This window comes from Diadema setosum, chromosome 4 (assembly GCF_964275005.1).
Source record: "Diadema setosum chromosome 4, eeDiaSeto1, whole genome shotgun sequence".
Classification (NCBI taxonomy): Eukaryota; Metazoa; Echinodermata; class Echinoidea; order Diadematoida; family Diadematidae; genus Diadema; species Diadema setosum.
In genome coordinates, this window is record NC_092688.1 from 14,851,191 (window position 1) to 14,869,092 (window position 17,902).

General features: G+C 35.9%; 2 protein-coding genes across 2 annotated transcripts in view; one reads left to right on the plus strand and one right to left on the minus strand.

The window, feature by feature from the left end:
- Positions 1-5,487, plus strand: part of LOC140227639 (huntingtin-interacting protein 1-like) — a 72,004-nt gene extending 66,517 nt beyond the window's left edge. The window contains exon 25 of the mRNA XM_072308057.1: positions 5,440-5,487. Coding sequence (XP_072164158.1) covers positions 5,440-5,487 — 48 coding nt within the window. The remainder of the gene's footprint in view (positions 1-5,439) is intronic.
- A 7,595-nt stretch (positions 5,488-13,082) lies between these two features.
- LOC140226913 (dCTP pyrophosphatase 1-like) lies at positions 13,083-17,592 on the minus strand. The gene is made up of 5 exons (XM_072307343.1): positions 17,428-17,592; positions 16,299-16,377; positions 15,336-15,367; positions 14,319-14,353; positions 13,083-13,419 (listed from the first exon to the last, which is right to left on the minus strand). The coding sequence occupies exons 1-5, from the start codon at positions 17,508-17,510 to the stop codon at positions 13,211-13,213; spliced, it is 438 nt and encodes a 145-aa protein (XP_072163444.1). The 5' UTR covers positions 17,511-17,592; the 3' UTR covers positions 13,083-13,210.
- Positions 17,593-17,902: the final 310 nt, after the last annotated feature.

Genomic DNA, 17,902 nt, shown 5'->3' on the forward strand with positions numbered 1-17,902 from the left:
TGCATCATAAAGATTAGAGCCGAATAATAATTCATAAAATCATCGCAATCCCGTTGAAGTTTGAGGAAACGATAGGCGCAAAAGAATCATGATTTTTGGCCGTGTCGTGTATCTTTTAAGAACGCATTTACGAAATGCGAAGAGTTTGTCGGGGAAAAATAAAGGACACATTTTCAACCATTCCAGCTGGTGCGTGCATCACAAAAGATTACATCTGAAGTAATTCATGAAATTGCCACAATTCGGCTGATATTTAATGTAGAAATAGGCGATAAAAGGATCGTGAATTCAGCCGTGTCGTATACGCATGTACGAAATGCGAAGAGATTATTGGGAGAAAAATACAGGACACATTTTCAACCCCTTTTGGTCCGTGCATCATAAAGATTACAGCCGAATAATAATTCATGAAATCGTCGCAATCCCGTTGAAGTTTGAGGAAACAATAGGCGAAAAAAAAAAAGAATCATGATTTTGGCCGTCACGTATATATTATAAGCACGTATTTACGAAATGCGAAGAGTTTATCCGGGAAAAATAAAGGACACATTTTGGCGCGTTATCATAAAAGATTACAGCCGAAGTTATTCATAAAATCATCGCAATCCCGCTGATATTTTAGGTAGAAATAGGCGCAAAAGGATCGTGAATTCGGCTGTGTCGTATACCTTTCAAGAACGCATGTACGGAATGCGAAGAGATTATGGGGAGAAAAATAAAGAACGCATTTTCAACCATTCTCGCCGGTGCGTGCTTTACAAAAAGTTACATCCGAAGTAATTCATGAAATCGCCACAATTCCGCTGATATTTGAGGTAGAAATAGGCGCAAAAAGTATCATGAAATCGGCCATGTGGTGCATCTTTTTAAGAACGCACTTACGAAATTCGAAGAGTTTATCGGGAAAAATAAAGGGCACATTTTCAACCTCTTTTGGCGCTTACATCATAAGAGATTACAGCCGAAGTAATTTATGAAATCGTCACAATCCCGCTGATATTTGAGGTAGAAATAGGCGCAAAAAGTATCATGAATTCGGCCATGTGGTGCATCTTTTTTTAAACACGCACTTACGAAATTCGAAGAGTTTATCGGGAAAAATAAAGGACACATTTTCAACCTCTTTTGGCTCTTGCATCTGAAAATATTACAGCCGAAGTAATTTATGAAATCGTCACAATCCCGCTAATATTTGAGGTGGAAATGGACGCAAAAAGGATTGCGAATTCGGCCCTGCATGTCGTGTACCTTTCAAGAACGCATGCACAAATGCGAATAGATTATCGGGAGAAAAATAAAGAACCCCTTGTAGCGCGTGCATCAGAAAATATCACAGCTAAAATAATTCATTAAATCGTCGCAATCCAACTGACCGCCAAGAGCAGGTTACGCAGCAAGTTCGTGCGCCGATGTTTAGAAAAAGTCACAAACGTATTTGATACAATCTGATTTTGTTCATTGTCATTTTACACTGTAATTCACAAACAAACATTCTATTTTTTCCTATCTTTTTTTTTAATTTCTTGTGCAATAAATAATGCAAGTTGTTATAAAAAATATTAATCTGTAAAATGTACATGGGTAAGGGGGTACGTCCATAAAAAAAAAACAAGAAAATGAGTTTGCAAGTCATTTAATGTTTTTTTTTAGGTTGTCGTTGTTGACCGGTAAATTTTCTGTTCGGACCGGTAAAAAATGGTAAAACGGGGCATTTACCGGTCCGACAGAGACAGGTTGGACCGGCAGAAAAAATGGGTTAGTGTGCAGCCCTGGTTTGTGTGTGTGAATGCATTCATCTGAGTGTAGTGTGAACTGCACCACCTTCAGTGGTGAGTTCACACAAGAGTAGAAGCGTTGTGTGTTTGAACGCATTCATCTGAGTGTTGTGTGAACTGCTTTTCTTTTTCCATCACACTGAGAAACATGCATCCATCCACGTCTGTGTGGGGAGAGCACAGCTGATCACAGATAAATGCTTCAATCATGAGTGTAGTATTATCATGCTTTTTCAATATTTTCATTCTGTGTAGTGTGAATGGCACCCCTAAATCAGATTCTTTGCACAGTATCATATTTTCATATGGAAAAGATTGACTCAGGGTAGAAGTTGGTGCCTGAGAACTCTTGTTTGCACCTATATGTTGCAAAAAGATAGTATGAGAAGATGTGTATCTAAGACTTTGATAAACTGGTGCCCATGAAAGATGTGTGCAGGTCTATTTGTTCTTTTGAGATTGCAGTATACTTATAACCAACCATCACACCACTGAAATAATTTTCTTACTTCTATTATTTGTTTTCTTGATTGTTTGCTATCAGCTTTAAATTTGGATATTTTTCCTTCTTCTTCAGCCGTCAGATCTGAAATTGCTTTGTATTTTTTTTTTTGTTTATACTTAAAAATCATGGTTTATAAAGAAACAGCATTCATTTACCAAAGTGATGTTCTTGCTTCTGTCATTTCATTTGATTGTTGGCCGTCAGCTTTAAATTGTATATATCATCTACTACGATTTGAGGTATCTATTCACTCATTACTAGATAATGAAAGTCCCACCGCAGGGGAGCTCAGCTGACATAAAACACAAAGAAAGTTGTATTCATACAATGACTTGTAGACTTGTCTTTCAAAAAACAGGAATTGATACTGCATGGCAACAAGCATTTAAACTCTCAATTGAATGAGCTGAAAGCTGCCATACAAATCATGTTGCATGCTCTCCTCTCTCTTCTCAAAACTTCCTGTAGTGAGTTTGTGCCCTGCCCTTCAAAGCCAGTTTGACCCAAACAGTACGGGCTCTTCAAGTTTTGCTCATCAAACACTGCTCCAGAAAACTCTGCTCCAGAAAACTCTTGGAAGTGTTTTCTTGTTTTGAGTTGAGGTTTCTAATGTGCAGATGAAGTAGAATGGGATGAAATGTTCTGAAAGTAAAAGAGAGATTATAGCACAAGAAAAGAAAGAAGAAAAACAAATCAAACCTGGAATTAGCTCTTCATATCCATATGTAATGTCTTGTCTAATTTTCAGTATCCCTCTTCTGTTGTGTGGTTTTGTGGCGAGTGGTCACTTGTGAAATTCTAGCCACTAGTAACTGTTGTGTGTCTGTGTGTGTGTGGGGGGGGGGGGTGGGTGCGGAGAACTGATGAGATGAAAGCACTTCAGCTTACTTGAATTCATCTAATGCTCTGCATGCTTTTCACCAGTAGAGTCGCAATTTCAGACTACATTAATCATGCTTCTAGTCTGTGTTCATTGGAGTACTTGCACCGTCATCTCACTTTTGCCAAGTTTTATTCAGCTTCATATTCACAAATTTGCATTTTACAGATTGAATTATTGTTGTTTTCTGTAGAGTAGTCTGTATCAGGATTTGGAATGTTCGTAGTATCTGAAAGCACTCTTTTCTTTCCTTTTTTTTTGGGGGGGGGGATCTGTTTCATTGTCCTTTCCTCTGGATGAATCTTGTTGTCTGTTCCTCTTGTAGTATTAAAGAGGTGTGATTTTAAAGTCTTTATTTATAGATATCAGCCATTGCTTTTCAATCTTTTTGGGGAATCATTTTACCTTTCCAATTTTTGGAGATTTGTTCTCCCTGTGACAAGATTTGTAGATAGCAGCCATCCATTCTTCCTGAACTTAAAGGTACTCAGTCAAGATAAGATAAGATAAGATAAGGTTAAGTATGTGTGATTAACTCGGTGACTGGTGCTAAAAACCCATTATGTTTGTGTACCACTGGACAGATTTTCGTCACTGTTTCTAACAGCTTCTTTCACAGCACTGATTAGCACAAACTGTCTTGTGTGCACCTTGGGATATTGAACTCTTCAGAGGCAGAAGAGTGTAGCAGTTTCCACAAAATTAACAGATGTATTAAACAGCATGATATGCTATGTGCTAAATAACCCAATGCCGTAATAATACCCTTCCCTTTTGTGCCCCATGTAACAAGTGACAGCTGATAACAAACACTGTGTTGTTTGCTCTTATTTACTTTTTTTCTGAAAATGTCATCTCAAATTCACAATGTTGTAGTAAGATTATGAGGAATGGATTTACACCTTGCACCATAAGGTTATTAATGACAACCCACAGCTTATTGGAGTATTCAGTAGTCCAATCACTACTTGTGTGTGTGTTGTTAATCACAATGTATTCATACATAATAACTGAAGTATAATGCTTTGGGTCAAGACAACTAAATTGCATGTTATGGTAAATACCTCGGTGGTTACTATGCCATGTTTACACACACATTAGGATGTACAATGAAACTAGACTTTTCTCAGTGGGTTAACAAAGAGATTATGTACAGTTTTCACAGATATACATTGTAGGTCATGAGGGTGTAGATAAGGGTTTCAAATACAGATTGTAAATGATTTTGAATCACAAGTATATTGTTACTTGAGGACTAATGTTAGTGATTCAAGTTGTAGAGCATATTTTGATTATTATTGATATTGTTATTGTTATTATCATTATTATTTGTATCTTCTTCTTTTTTCTTTTTTTCTTTTTACAGTAGGCAATAATGCAGAAGTGAATCTACATGCCAACAAATCATATTTTCAGGAATGCTGCTTGAATGCATTTTGAAACAATTAATTAATCAGACAGTGGTGATTTGAGTTCTAAGGAATTACAAGTCTTCTTTTGTTCATGTATTTCTGCTACATTTGCTTTGTTATTAAGTCTTCAAAGCTACCACAGGTATGAAATGTGAAACATGCCTCTCAAAAAGTCAATTTGTTTTAATGTACTTTGTTGTCCTGCTTTTTTGTTTTCTTGCAATTATCCATATTTCATATAGCCAAATCATAATCACATATGATTGTATTTGCACCCTGAATTTGCAAACATTTACTTCTCTCTATCTTTGTGATAAGTACTGGTGATACAATTACATTGTACCATCTCTGTCATGAGAGCATTTTTAACTCTTCATCATTGGCCCTTCGTTTGATGTAGTTTCTTTGTCCTTACCTTGTGATGGTCCCATTTGGGATAAAAAGAAAAAAAAAATCTGTAAAATTCTGAGAGTTGGGTTGCCAAAATATTTTGCACCACTCTATTGCTACACTCATGGAGTAATAATAAACTGTAAAACAAGATATATTCGCGGCATGAAATTTTTAGAGAATTGGAGGCATTGGCCTTTTTTGTGGCATGAAATTCGCATCTTGCCACTGGCGTCCAATGCATAATATTATTATTGTAGTATAGGCAAGAACTTTCACATGCATTTTAATTTTGTGAATCTTGGCTCTCGCAAACTTCGCGAAATTAAAATGCATGTGAACATTCCTCATTTTTCAGTACCAGAAAAGTGTAAATTCATGGTATGTGTTCACATGATAAATACTTTGTGTGATTGCACTAACTCTGAATGTTTGGCTTCCCCCCTCTCTCTTCATGTGTTTTGGTTGGCCATCTAGGAAAATGGTGACTTTGGTGGACAGGGAGAATTTGCCGATTTGGTATGAGGATGCGCGATCTAGCTGCCGAGCCTTAGCGACAGGCAAGAGAATTCGGGGCCTGGCGCAGAAGAAATAAACAAGACCACGTCCAGGAGACTTGATGATTAATACTTTCTTTGACTGGCAAGATTCCAGCAGACTTTAGCCCTGGAAGAGAAAGTGAGAAATGCTCCAGTGATACAAATGGAGACAAAGCAACTCTGATCTTCAGCTGCTCTCGTCATTCATGAAGTTTCCAGGCTGTCACGAAATAGCATCAGTCTTATTTTGTTACCCTCAATTTCAAAAACCCCCACTTTGTGTGATACGGCAATGAAGTGAGTTGACAGGAAGTATAATACATGTATATTTGTGTAAACCTGTACATGGAGATGTTGCTTTATTGAACCAAACTTTCAACACTGCACGCCACATCGTGTCCTAGAATATTTACTGGTAGCTATTAATGTTTACCCTTTTCCCACTGAAATAGTTCATTTTCAGCCACTGTCATTACCAGCATATAAACCTCTGTTGTTGAACCACTTCTGAGTTCTTTCTGTCTTTTTTTTTTTTCCATGACATGCCCTATGTTTGCCATGGTTGGACTATGATACTGATCAAATTTTGCAAGATTTGGAATAAAACCATTCTTAATATTGTACAACGTAGAATCTCAGAACTTGCATATGTACAGGCCTTACATAAACACTGGCCTTCTTCCACTATTCAGAGTTGATGGTTGTATTATGTCGCTTTGTGGTTATGTTTCTGCTTCACCTGCGGCCTGATTTTGTACGATCTTTCAAAGCAGTAATCTAGGTTTTGTGAGCAGTATTAACTCTATGGAGGGATAAGACAGCAAAACCAAATGTGATATCACTTGACACTATTCATTCTCAAAAAAAAAAAAAAAAAAATTGAATAAAAAGAGTAATGATAACAAAATAATGATCTCTTGAGTCTTGTCTCTTCCTCTGTATTGAGCGAAAGAAAAATTAAATTATACTTGACATTTTTTTTTTTTTTTTTTAGGGGGGAGGGGTGAACTTTTTGTTTTAGCAGATTTTGTGAACCAAAGCATCCATATATTTTCGCTTTACCTATTTTCTCAAGTTGAGCTGCCCTCGTAGGTTTTTATATTGAGTGTACACCTAGTTTCAGATAAAACATGTGGACTGTACTTTATCAGAGCTGATCCAGTTATATATTTATCGTTTGTGTCAAGACTTAGTGAACAGAGCCCAGAACAGAGACCAGTAGGAATGACAAAATTGTGCCATTACATATTCATGTTGCAAAATCGATGCAGCCTCCAAATTTTAAATTTCACATTGTTCTTTTTTTTATAATTTTTTTTTATTTTTATGAGCAATATGATTTGGGAGTCATGATTCTGTACTCTCATAATTTGTGTTGAAAAAAAAAGAGGAGAAAGTAAAATGTACAATGTGCATGCTGAATCAAACCACTGCCATTTTGTCAATGTTCTATTTTTAGCAAGTGTTTTCCATGTGCGTATGTGTCAGTAGCACAGCTAGATGTGAGATATATATTAGTCATCATATATGTACATGTTGATTATGCAAGTCTGCATTAGATTGGCAACACACTGACCTGGGCATGTTGAGTCACGACATCATTGATACATCACCTCTCGTATTACCATCTTGTCATAACTTCATGGTTTATTCGTAGAAACTATTTATTTTCAACGGTGCTGCAGTATTACTATGTGTCTTGTATTGTTCAGCCATTTCTGTTTTCGTGTGTGCGTACCTTTTCTCAGCAACAACTACGCATTTATAATGCCATCACTGCTTCACAACGTATGGAATCCCAGACCGCTTTTTGGTGTACTGTCATTTTATTTTGACATTGTGTAAGTTTTATGTATATATATAGCCTACCTGAAAAGAGTTATTTTGGTCTCAGGTCAATATGAGCATCAGAGAGAATGAAAATCACACCGTGACTATCTATACTTTGTTGGTCACCATTTCAAGCTGACTTTATACATGTAAGCTGACTTCACGCGCTGAACAGCTGTGGTTGTTGTTAAATGGGAGAATTCCTGCAGATTCTGCAGTGTGTGAAAAATTGTTACTGACGAGTGAAAGAGATAGTGAAGAATGTTTCTTTTGTTGTTATTGTTCGTTGTCAAAAAGGGCGAGTTAACGTTGTAGGTGTGTTGATCAGACTATTCCAGCACATGTTGCACCCTAGAAAAGGGGAAGTAACAACTTCCCGTAATTTCCCATGCTGTTCTTCTGTAAATTCTCGTATAGAGATTTTCTTCCACTTGTTTGTAAGGAGCCTCCAGAGCCTTAACACTGTTTGCTGCCTCTTTCATATTTAGTGCTAAATGTATTTCAGCACGTACATGTATAGTACACGTGCAGGGAGTTGCATGGCGGTAGATTGTGTAGACCTTAACATTGCCATCACTTTCTGTACTCGTGCGGTAAGATGTCCATAAGCCAATCCCCCACCAGCGGGTAAAAATATGGCAAGTGGAAGTTTTGTACTTCACAAAGGTAGGGAGTTGGTATCCATGTCACCACCAGGAATTTCTGTAAGTTAGATAATGATGTGTGATGTGATTCATAGCCGTCAGATTTTTCCCAAGTTATCAAAGTCTGTTAGGGCTGACTGTGGACCTCTTGATTTTGGGTTTTTGTTTTTTATTTTTTGCCCAATTGCAGTAATGTTTGTAGCAAGTTGCAGACATCTAGAGCAAGCCTTCTGCTTTGAATTGAAAAAAAAAAAATTAACATGCCTTTCTATACAGATATTATCATCTCTCATGCAAGTCTTCACATCAAAGTGTAATCGCAATTCTTTAGTGGCTGTCTGTGGACTTCGTCAAACAGCAAAGCAATAACAGTGCGTGCATTCTCGTCTCCCAGGCAATTTTTGTTTCCTTGCACACTCGTACTTTGCACACCTCGTACGTTGTACGAACATAGCATCAACATAATACGTGTTCCAAATCCCACCAACTGTTAGTCCCCGTTAGCCGGGCCATGTTGTAGTCTAGATTTTTGTTATTTATGAATATTCATTGATCTCTGTTTGACTGATGCTTAGTTCATCCAATTCTGTGTGATATAATGTACATTATGGCCTATCCTTGTGCATATCGAATATATCATACTCTTCTTTGTATTTATCACAAATTTTTATTCTATTTTTCTATTGAAAAAAAAAAAACAGAAAGAAGAAAAAGCCAAAATACAAAGTCTGTTTTTTTGTTTTTTGTTTTTTGATAGCAGAAAAAAACATATGCTTGAGAAAGTATTAAAAATGTAAATAAATTGATTGTAAAAGATAGTATGGAGATTGAAATGTGAGTGTACTGATGTTTTACAGTCTCAAATGTACATTATGTGTTTACAATTTATTTCCACAAAATGTACTATTTATCTGTTTTGGGGTGTTTTTTTTCAATTGAGAACTGTAATGTTAAAATGTGATTTCTTCAAGCATATTTTAAATAAGAGTTATTGATTGTGGATGTCATTTCTCAAGCACACAACCTAAATTTCTCAAAGCACACCACAACATGTACAATAATCCACTGGACACACATGAAAAAAAGAAAGAAAAAGAAGTAGAATAAAGTTAAATTAATGAATGCTTCCGTGATGTACATGTTGAGTGTTGCCAAGATGTGTTTGTACTAGAAAAGAAAAGAAAGAAATTATTGTACATTTGTATTTCATTTTATTTTGAATGCTAAATATAGCAGTTTCATTTTTTAATTGCACCAATCATATAAGAAGATTCAATACTACAAATGCTACAACTGTGTTAACAAATAGTTTTTATTTTGTTTTTAGTGTATTTCCCTACTATACCTCTGAAATTCAGTCATAAAGTCAGCTAGTCTCTGGACACAGTCGCTTGAAATATCTTTTTTTTCTTTTTCAAATAAAGGGCCAGAAGTAACTTCAGTGCTGTAATAATTGTTATTTGGTCAGAAGTTCCACAAGACATTTTTGTTTCTTTCTCTATATAATATATTATTATGTATATAGTGTGTTGTATTATTGCTTACTGGTAACTTCTCTATATATGTATTGAGCTGAAGACCCAGAGGTGTTCAGGCTGCAGACTTGCTGTGACTTAGACAAAGCCAATCATGCACATATTAAAAGAATCTGGCGTATAAAGTTTACTGCGTGAGCAATACTGAGCAGTGTTTTTGCATCTCTGTCAAAGCTATTAAACACTAACAAGTGAGATTTTCCAACACAAGCTTGGTGATCAAGACTCTTGGTTTGCTAAGTTAAGTTATGACATGCTACCTTCAAACAATAAATATTATATTATGCTTATTGTACACACTCATTTGCCTACAAGTTTCTTATTGTCGTCACGCCTGGAGTGAGTCTTAAGTGTGCAGCTTGATGCAAACTAGTCTAATGCAATAACTTTGTGCGCTTAAAAATATTCCATTGAAGTATAACTCTCTAGAAATAGGGGCATCTCACTCGAACACTTACTCTTGTGACACATAAAATTGTGATATTGAATGTAATACAATGTGTAGTTTGATGCCATCACTTTATATAGGATTTATTTTCAGTGCATACCTCCTGCACAAAGGATTACTGCATTATCATTCCATGTCAACCATCACTGTAAACATGAGAATATGGTTGAAGTCCCCCTTTCCGATCCCCCCTTTGCTCGAAAGTTTCGGTAATTAAAAAAAAAGGGCAGTTCAAAAACTTCACCAGCTCACACAAATCAAAGAACAGTGGATCACCACAAATGTTATTGTTAAAACCTAGCTGAACCTGTTGCTGTTTCGGAATCGGATCTAATTTATGCAGATACAAAGTGGATAAAATGTTTACTGTTATACGAAAAATCATCTATTCAGAGATACAGTTTACGGCAATGATACACATTAGACTGCTCCAAAATTTTACTTTACCTCAACTTTACATCAAGTACAGAATCTATAATATACAAATGAAGAGTTTGTTTGCAAAAACCGATAAGTCCATATTTGCCAAATGGAGATATTTGCGATTAAAGGTCAAGAAAAATAAAGAGAATAATTAGAAAATTTTTACTTCTTTTGACCATAACTTCAAAAATATACCTTTATATGTAGTGACCAATACATCATTTAAAAGGTATTATTTTGTACTTTATATCAGAGACCGTACTTCAAAATCTTAAAAAATGAACTTATCGGTTTTTGCGAACAAACTCTTCAAATATATTCTTACAGATAGTATCTCTTGTTGATTCAGAAAGACTGCTTGTGCAGTTTTTGTGCATTTCTACGCTTTTCAGATTATTTTGACGAGCAAAAAATAAGCAAATTACACTTCACACATTTTTAGGTTTCATTTTTTGTTTTAATTCACTGAAACCTTGCCTGCACACATATGTTCTTCATTTCTTCATATAACTGTATGATCTCCTCTCCTCTAATGATCCCAAGATTCTTAACAATCTTCAAAAGAAATATTAATATTGTGTACATGTATCCAAGTGTATGAGGTGATGAGAAATATCTGTCCTGCTCAGCAAATATTGCTTTGTGTCTACTAGGCATCAACATTAGCACCTAATGATAGAGTTCTATTTTTTAAACATGAAGTTACAGAAATAACAGCGAATTCCTCCATTTAAAATAACCTATGGAAAACACTACCAAATCATACAACACATCCTTTTTATAAAAAGGATTACAAATTGGACGTCAAACTGAAAAAGAGTTGGGAGTAAATAATGAACCGACAACTTGATGAAACATCAACTCGAAGTAGATCAGCAAAGATTTACCGGTACTTCTAACATCAGACTGCATGAACAGAGCATACACAGAATAAAATGACGTTTTTACGGCTATCTTTTAGTTAGTCAAAAGCATGACTAAAACCAAAAATGAAGAGTACCTTATTAAGTCCCCTTCTATGAGCAAGACAAGCTTGACAGAAACGTAGAATATCGTGTACACCATATATTTAGCGAGTCCAATTTTTTGCAAATTGGGCCTTCCTGACAATTGCGCGAGTGGTTAAAATCGTGATCGTGGAGTACAGTACTGAACTGAGAAATGTAATAGTATGTGTGCCCCTCACATTCATTTCTGGAACAGAGTGAACATTTTCATGTGTTTTTATATTCTTGAATAGCACCCAGCTTGCAAAATTTGAAAAAATAAAATCCTTGCAAAATATTTGGAGTATACAGTAAAGTACCGAGAAGGAATAATGTGCGCTTTATGTGTGTGGACATACTGTACTTACATACTTGCATGTGAATGCTCAAGGACACACACACACTCACTCACACATGTGTGTGTGTATATATATATATATATATATATATATATATATATATATATATATATGTATATATATGAGATATGAGAAAGAAGGAGAAATCGGTGCGTAGCTTTTACATCCTTATTCCTCTTACTGTTACTCCTTTTCGGAAAAGCGCAAGAGTTGAAAAATTGGTCTCCGCCGGGAATCGAACTCGGGTCTTTGGCATGGAACACCAACTCCTTAATATGATATATATATATATATATATATATATATATATATATATATATATATATATATATATTATATGTATATGAACGTATATAATTATATATACACATTAAAAACTCCTTGGAGCAGAACAATTTTATTGTGATATGTTGGCTATATAAAAAGGTATGCTGTATTTACAAGTTTACCTGTGCATACGACCACTCTACACACATGTATGTATGTGTGTGTACATACAATTAATGATGTATCAATTCATTATCTTTGGTCCCTGAGGATGATTAACATCAGGCAGTATTCCTAAATTTTATATACATATATGTCACAGGTTCAAGATTGTTTAGGCTAACTTTTAAGCAGAAAGATACGAGACTCTCTCCTTTGTTTTCACACATCTTAACTTCATTAGTTAAGAGCACTTCACAAAAGGTCAGTGATATTTTTTAAATCAAAGTGCACCCCCTCAGAATATCGTATACAAGACGGATGTATCAAGAAATGAAATAGATGAAAGTTTGAATGTTCATACAGACTATGTACACTTGTATATGCAGTATAACCTTGTAGGATATACACTGTAGTACTGTATATGAACATGAAGCCTAAGCCTACTTCAGTGTTTAATCTCACTATATTTAATTATGGTACTCCTATATGAAAGATTTTTGCACACACTTGCACATACACCCACCATAGCTAACCATTGTCCATCTCCACATGTCCCCCCCCCCCCATCTTTCAGGAATCTATACTTCAATACTTTTAAAATAAAAGCATAATTATGCCCATGAGAATATTATTCACAATTAGACCTGTCCTACCACTTTATGCAGTACAACTAGGTAAGCTTCAAATGTCAACAGTCACAAGCAAGAAAGTGCTCATGGTATTGTCACTGAGTTGAACACTTATTAACGAGTACTGGACAATAAGCAGTTAAAATGACAGTGAGAAAATCAAGTCTAGAGTATTCACTCTTGCTCCCCTATGCCCCTCTTCAACCCCCCCCCCATTAAAAAAAAAAAAAAAAATCTATTTGGAAGACTACAATTGCCTACCAACAAGAGGAAACTGCCACAGCATGGTCGTCTAGGATATCTTCCATGAAATCATACACGAATATTTCCTTCATAATTATCAAATGTTTTTTTCATTCATCAGTATTCTTCTCTGCACTGATGTCTTGCAGATGACAACGTCCTTCCCCCTATTTCACTGCATCATCACTTTCTCTCCCCACTCTCTGAGTACTCGGAATACTTCTTGCTTGACCCCCTGACCCTCTCCGCTGGGTACTTCTGCTCGTTGACGGCCATCTTCTCCTTGGCAGCGAGTGGCAAATCCACATGGCATTTCTGGGCGAGGCGGACCAGGTAGATGAGTACATCGCTCAGCTCCTGGGCCACATGGGTTTTGTCTTTTTCTGAAAAATCTGCAAAAATAGATTGAAAAGGACACACTAACATTGGGGTAGTATCTATATTCATTTCTTTAATCATTCATTTTTTTTTTTACACGATGAAACTGATGCCATCACAAAAGTGTATGTCTAAAATAGAGTTTTAATTCTATGTTGCGTAGGGGAGGTTTTCCCACTCATACAGGCAAAGTGATGAAACAAACAATGAAAGTTTGAGGAACACTGGATGATCTGTGCCGCATGTCCCCCCCAAAAAAATTACAACGGTTCCCTCCGCAACGATAACTTTAAAAATATTGAATCAATCCAAATACAATTTCAGGGTATGAAACTATAACTCATTGACCACATCTTACAGAAAACCCCATTCGCTTTGCTTCAGTGGTCAAAGAGAAATGAGGACTTTTGTAGAGCATGTCAGGAATCTCTTCACTCCAAGTTCTTTCTATTGTGTTTACAGTTTGCAGTTTGCAGTTTCAAGAGTATCCAAGTGCTAAACTTGGAAGAATCAGACTCATGACACACTTTACAACAATCCACATTTCTCTGTGACCACTTAACCAAATTGAATAAGGTTTTCTGCAAAATAGAGCTAAGATGTTATATTTTAAGACCCTGAAGTAGCATTTAGATGGTTTCATGATAATGGGTGTTATCAATGCGAAAATCTGACTGTAATTTTCTTGGGACATAATGTATAGAAGGTACAACCTTCTGAAAGTTTTGTTTAATTCCATGTGCCACTCTTTGTAGATGAAAACTAACAATTTGTGATGTTAAAGAACAAAATACATACAGGAAATCGTAACAATAGGGCATGAAGAATGTAATTTGTCCAACAGATCTTGGGAACAGGTCAAGGGAATGAGCAGTTTTTGCGAACAGATTTGGTGCTGTGGATGTTTACTTACTTGGAAGACCTTCTTTCACTTCTCCTCGCCACTGGCTACAGACGGGGATTAAAATAGAGAGAACATTCAAAACTTTAGTAGGAAAACAGAATGAAAACAACATAATGAAACTTTAATGATATTCAGGCACAGCTAGTGGTAACATTTGTTATTTAGTGCATGTGCCTCATTATCAAACTCTTATTTGTTTTTATTGCTAGCATCATACTATTTCAAATCTCATTTGAGAGCGGGCAGCACATGTGTCATAAACTTGCTTGCGCTAACACCTTTACATATGATGTTTTGCATGCCAGCTATGCAATGGCACACTTTACAAAGACACTACAGAGTACTAATTTAAACTGAATCTAGCGAGGTTTCCCTGAACCAAACATGTATCAAAAGACCTGTGTCATCTGTCTTTAGATCAAAAAATAAAAAAATAAAAAAATAAAACATATCAATAGAAACATTCACATATTAGAAGGGTTTGAATGCATAAACAAAAAATGCCATTTTCATTTTTTAAAGATCGGTCATCACCAAACACAGAAAAATTAAATACTTTCAATGTTACTGCATTCATTACATAACATGAAATATTTTTGAAGATATCATGAAAATGACTGCATGCATTTAATCTATTTTCTTCGTTTTTCAGGAGATTTTATCTCAAATATCTCAAACTGAAAATAATGGATACATCTGTTTCTGCATTTAAAGTCTTCATTTTATGATGTACCACAAGAAATGAAAATCTCAAACTGAGCAATGGGCAAGCACGGGCACACAGGACAAGTGGTCCAGAATGCATACTTCTGAGGGATAATGGTGTACAGTGCACTCCCATTATAACGAACATGGTTATCAAAAAATACCAGTTAAAACAAAGTAAAAATTCAGGCAGCAACATAATGGGCTCTGTGTTTTTTTATTGTCTGTTCTGTTTTATTGAAATTTTGATATAACGAAAGAAATCTGCTGGTCCTGAGGACTTTGTTATAACAGGAGTCCACTGTAAATCATCTTACTTACAAAATCTCGGCCAGCTCTCCAACTTCACCAACCTATTAAACGGCAACAGAATTGAACAGATCAACATTTCAGATAGAAGTTTACATGTTTGCTTTATGCAAACTTCATGCACAGAGCATGACAACAATCAAAAACACCATCTTTATGTGTGAAGTATGCAGAACTGAAAAAGACTTAATTCTATGACATACAGATGCAAAGTTGAAATTGCACTATGGTTGACCGGAATACCTGCACTATATGTTACATCATTCTCTCAATACATCTACAGTACACCTTGACAATAAGAGATGACAGTTTCATATGATTGGCAAGTAATCTCTAAAACAAATGCATAGCATACACCAATTTTGAGCCATTTGAAAAATATGGAAAAATATTGCAAAATTTTAGCAATTTTACTTGACTTTGGACCCAATGGCCCAAATCTTCCCTACAGAATCACTGTGTGGCAATGCATGCATGGCGACTTTAATTAAGTGTTAGTACAACTGTATATACTGAGTCATTTCCAAGGTACCCCTGGTGACAAAAATGGTGTAATTTCAACACTAAACAGTGTCATTTCAGCATTTTAACCTGATCTTTGACCTCATGGCCCAAAACTTCCCAAGAAAACCTTTGTCAGGCAATACATGTACTAGGTTTCATGAAGATACCTTGAGCCATATGGAGAAAAACAGGAAATATTTTTATCAATTTCACCATGTTAGATATTACATGTACTATAAACAAAGTATGAATCAACATTTGTCTGGTCATTAATATTCTTCATTGATTATACAGACATATATGAAACATGGTTACCAAATGTAAAGTATCATACCATGAATTACAGAGAGATTCTATGTCTAATATGGACTAATGAATATGAATGAATGAATGAATGAATGAATGAATGAATTCTTATGCTGCACACTACATGCTGGTGAGGATGGATATATTAGATCAAAGTGCAAGTACCATTGCTAACAGCAGATTTCTTGGTGAGTGATACTGGTTCCAGTCTCTGTCTTCTACAAATTTGTCTGCCATTTGTCTCCTGAAAAGAAGAAGTAGAAACAATAGATAAATTCATGCCAGATACATACAGATAGCTATTAAATTTGCAGGTAAAAAAAAACACCAGTTTACTGCCACATCAAAGCTTAATGTCTCAAACTAAGAATATAATTTGAATTCATCTATCTCTCTATTCCCAACAAAATTATGCTACAGTCATACCTATCATGAAATATAAATCAACAAAGCTCTAAAAGGGTATTGTCTGTCTAACACAAACTGACAATTGAACTGCCATAAAATCACAGGTCATACTGCACACTTTGTACCTAATATAGAGCTACCAAGGAGTTGAAGCTTATCATAATGCCATCATTTCATAGACAAAGTTATAAGTGTTAAAGAAATTAAAATCAAGACAGCCCATTATCATGTACAAGGTTCAGATAAAAGGAACAATGCTATGTAAAACTGATATTGAATTGAAATGAAGAGAGCCTGGAAAACGAAGGATGGCAGCAAACCTCAGCTTGATGTTCAAAATCCAACATCGGATGATCGCCACTAACCCACTGACTGCATTATGTGGCACCAAAAGATAAACAAAACAGCAACGCACAGGCAGCATTTATCACCCAAACAAACTACAGAATGACTGGTACTCGCACCCAACTGCATCAGCAGCACTCAGACTTTCCTAGAACAATAATAAACCTGGGAATGGGATCCTGATCAACACCCTTCAAGATACCTCTAAGGCTCTAATCTTCCACCCAGTATCAAAACTGAGAGTGAGAGATAATAATTGTTCTTTATTTGCACTTTAATATGCACACCAACACGACAATACTCAACAGACATGCACCAATACTACACTGTAATAGGTCTATGCACTTAAAAACCTCAGCATTTACATCCTGACTTATGGATACAGCATACGGAGTATCGTCGAAGAAGTAGAAGTCTTGAGAAACAACTTTCCGCATTTTGTTTTATGGCCGGCATGGACACCATCAACTGAGCTGCTAGCTGCTGACATCACTATCGGTGTACGGGACTAAAGAAATAGTTTTAAGCCTACGACACTTACAACTCCTCAAACGTTGTTTCTGCGCTGAACTTGAAATTGGGACTTTCTTGAGCAGTCTCGTTTGATCCATTAGACGAATTCATTTTCACGTGTAAAGAGACGGCTTATTTCAAGGCTGACAAACAAAATGTAAGTGGTTGGGATCAACAACGTGACAGATAAGCTCATCAGATGGAGGAAGCTAGTGGAAACACGTGCGGTTGTTTATTTACTGGCTCTTCATCAACGTAGATGGCGTTATCAATCTATCGACATCTTGGGATGAGCCATGGGATGAGCAGAGTTAGGTGGATGGGGTACTTTAGTTACAAGTAATCAAGGGTATTCTGCCCTACTTTGGCAAAAGGAAGCAAGTGACAAAAGTGACATTACTCGTAAAAGAGCAAAATGTGTCTGTTATTTGCACTGACGTCAATGGACTATCATGATGTCTTATCTAACATATCTCCTAGTAGGATGGGTGTTTCTGCATGAA